This window comes from Sinocyclocheilus rhinocerous, unplaced genomic scaffold (genome assembly GCF_001515625.1).
Source record: "Sinocyclocheilus rhinocerous isolate Xijiao unplaced genomic scaffold, SAMN03320098_v1.1 C36248570, whole genome shotgun sequence".
NCBI classification, from domain to species: domain Eukaryota; kingdom Metazoa; phylum Chordata; class Actinopteri; order Cypriniformes; family Cyprinidae; genus Sinocyclocheilus; species Sinocyclocheilus rhinocerous.
In genome coordinates, this window is record NW_015776922.1 from 1 (window position 1) to 940 (window position 940).

General features: G+C 39.0%; 1 protein-coding gene across 1 annotated transcript; it reads right to left on the bottom strand.

Annotated features, from left to right (window-relative positions):
* Window positions 1–4: 4 nt before the first annotated feature.
* On the bottom strand, window positions 5–936 carry LOC107735702 (beta-arrestin-1-like; the record flags this gene model as incomplete). The annotated part of the gene is made up of 4 exons (XM_016547301.1): window positions 5–19; window positions 121–180; window positions 318–514; window positions 879–936. Coding segments are annotated over 4 exons (330 nt in total), but the record flags the coding sequence as incomplete, so codon positions are not given.
* Window positions 937–940: the final 4 nt, after the last annotated feature.

The following is a 940-nucleotide window of genomic DNA, read 5'->3' on the forward strand; positions in this document are numbered from 1 at the left end:
CAAAGTCAACCCCGCAGGCCTTTGCAGATAGGAATAAGAAAATGTTACTCTGGAGTGTGAAACTCTGCAAAGCCCCTTTACTTATCTATCAAAACCAACATTATTTGAAGGAAAATGTACCTTTCCTGTATCCTCTGGCCCTGGTTGTAACGTGACAGAACAGGGTAAATTCGGCGGAATCTGTGAGAAGATTTTCGACATTTAAATTTGAGGTTGAAATTGTAGCACAGATATGAGGAAGGGACCAAATTGAATCAGAACTGAATCCAATATGACATAGTTGGCATTATGTCAAGAAAATGAGAAAGAAGATTCACCTCGAAGGTGAAGGGGTAAGCATGTTCTCCAAGTTTCTTTATCAGTCGCTCTTGTAGACGTGTCAAGCTCTTTTTCTCTTCAGGCACAGGAGGAAATGCCTGGATGTTGGCCACAAAGAGGTCTTTGCGAAACGTCAAGCCAAGAACGTCCAAGTCCTCCCTTCCATAGCGGAAGGCACACGTCAGTGTCACAAAAACTGAGGAAGAATAAAAACAAACTTCTCAGTAACTGGATGGTTAATGGATTTACAGTCAACATTGTACTGCCTATTCCTAATAAAAGAAAACCAGCAACAAATGGGACGATTATTGGCATACAGTAAGTGTAGAGAGCTATAAAATTTATGTGGAAAGCACAGCTCAGATATTAGCCTTGGAGATAGATGTAATGAGTGAGGTTTGAGTTCATATTGAGATCTCTGATTTATGATTGCTGGTATCTTTCAAATCTGAGCACAGTTTTTAATGCTGAGATCTAGTCTGAAACATATGTGAAATTACTGAGGAGAAAAATCTGTGAGCCAGAAGTGTGGCACTTTCAAAAAAAAATAAAAATCTCACCTTTTCTCTCTTTTAAGTACTCTGGATCAATTAAAACCACACCATCTGAAAGAGCAAAAAAA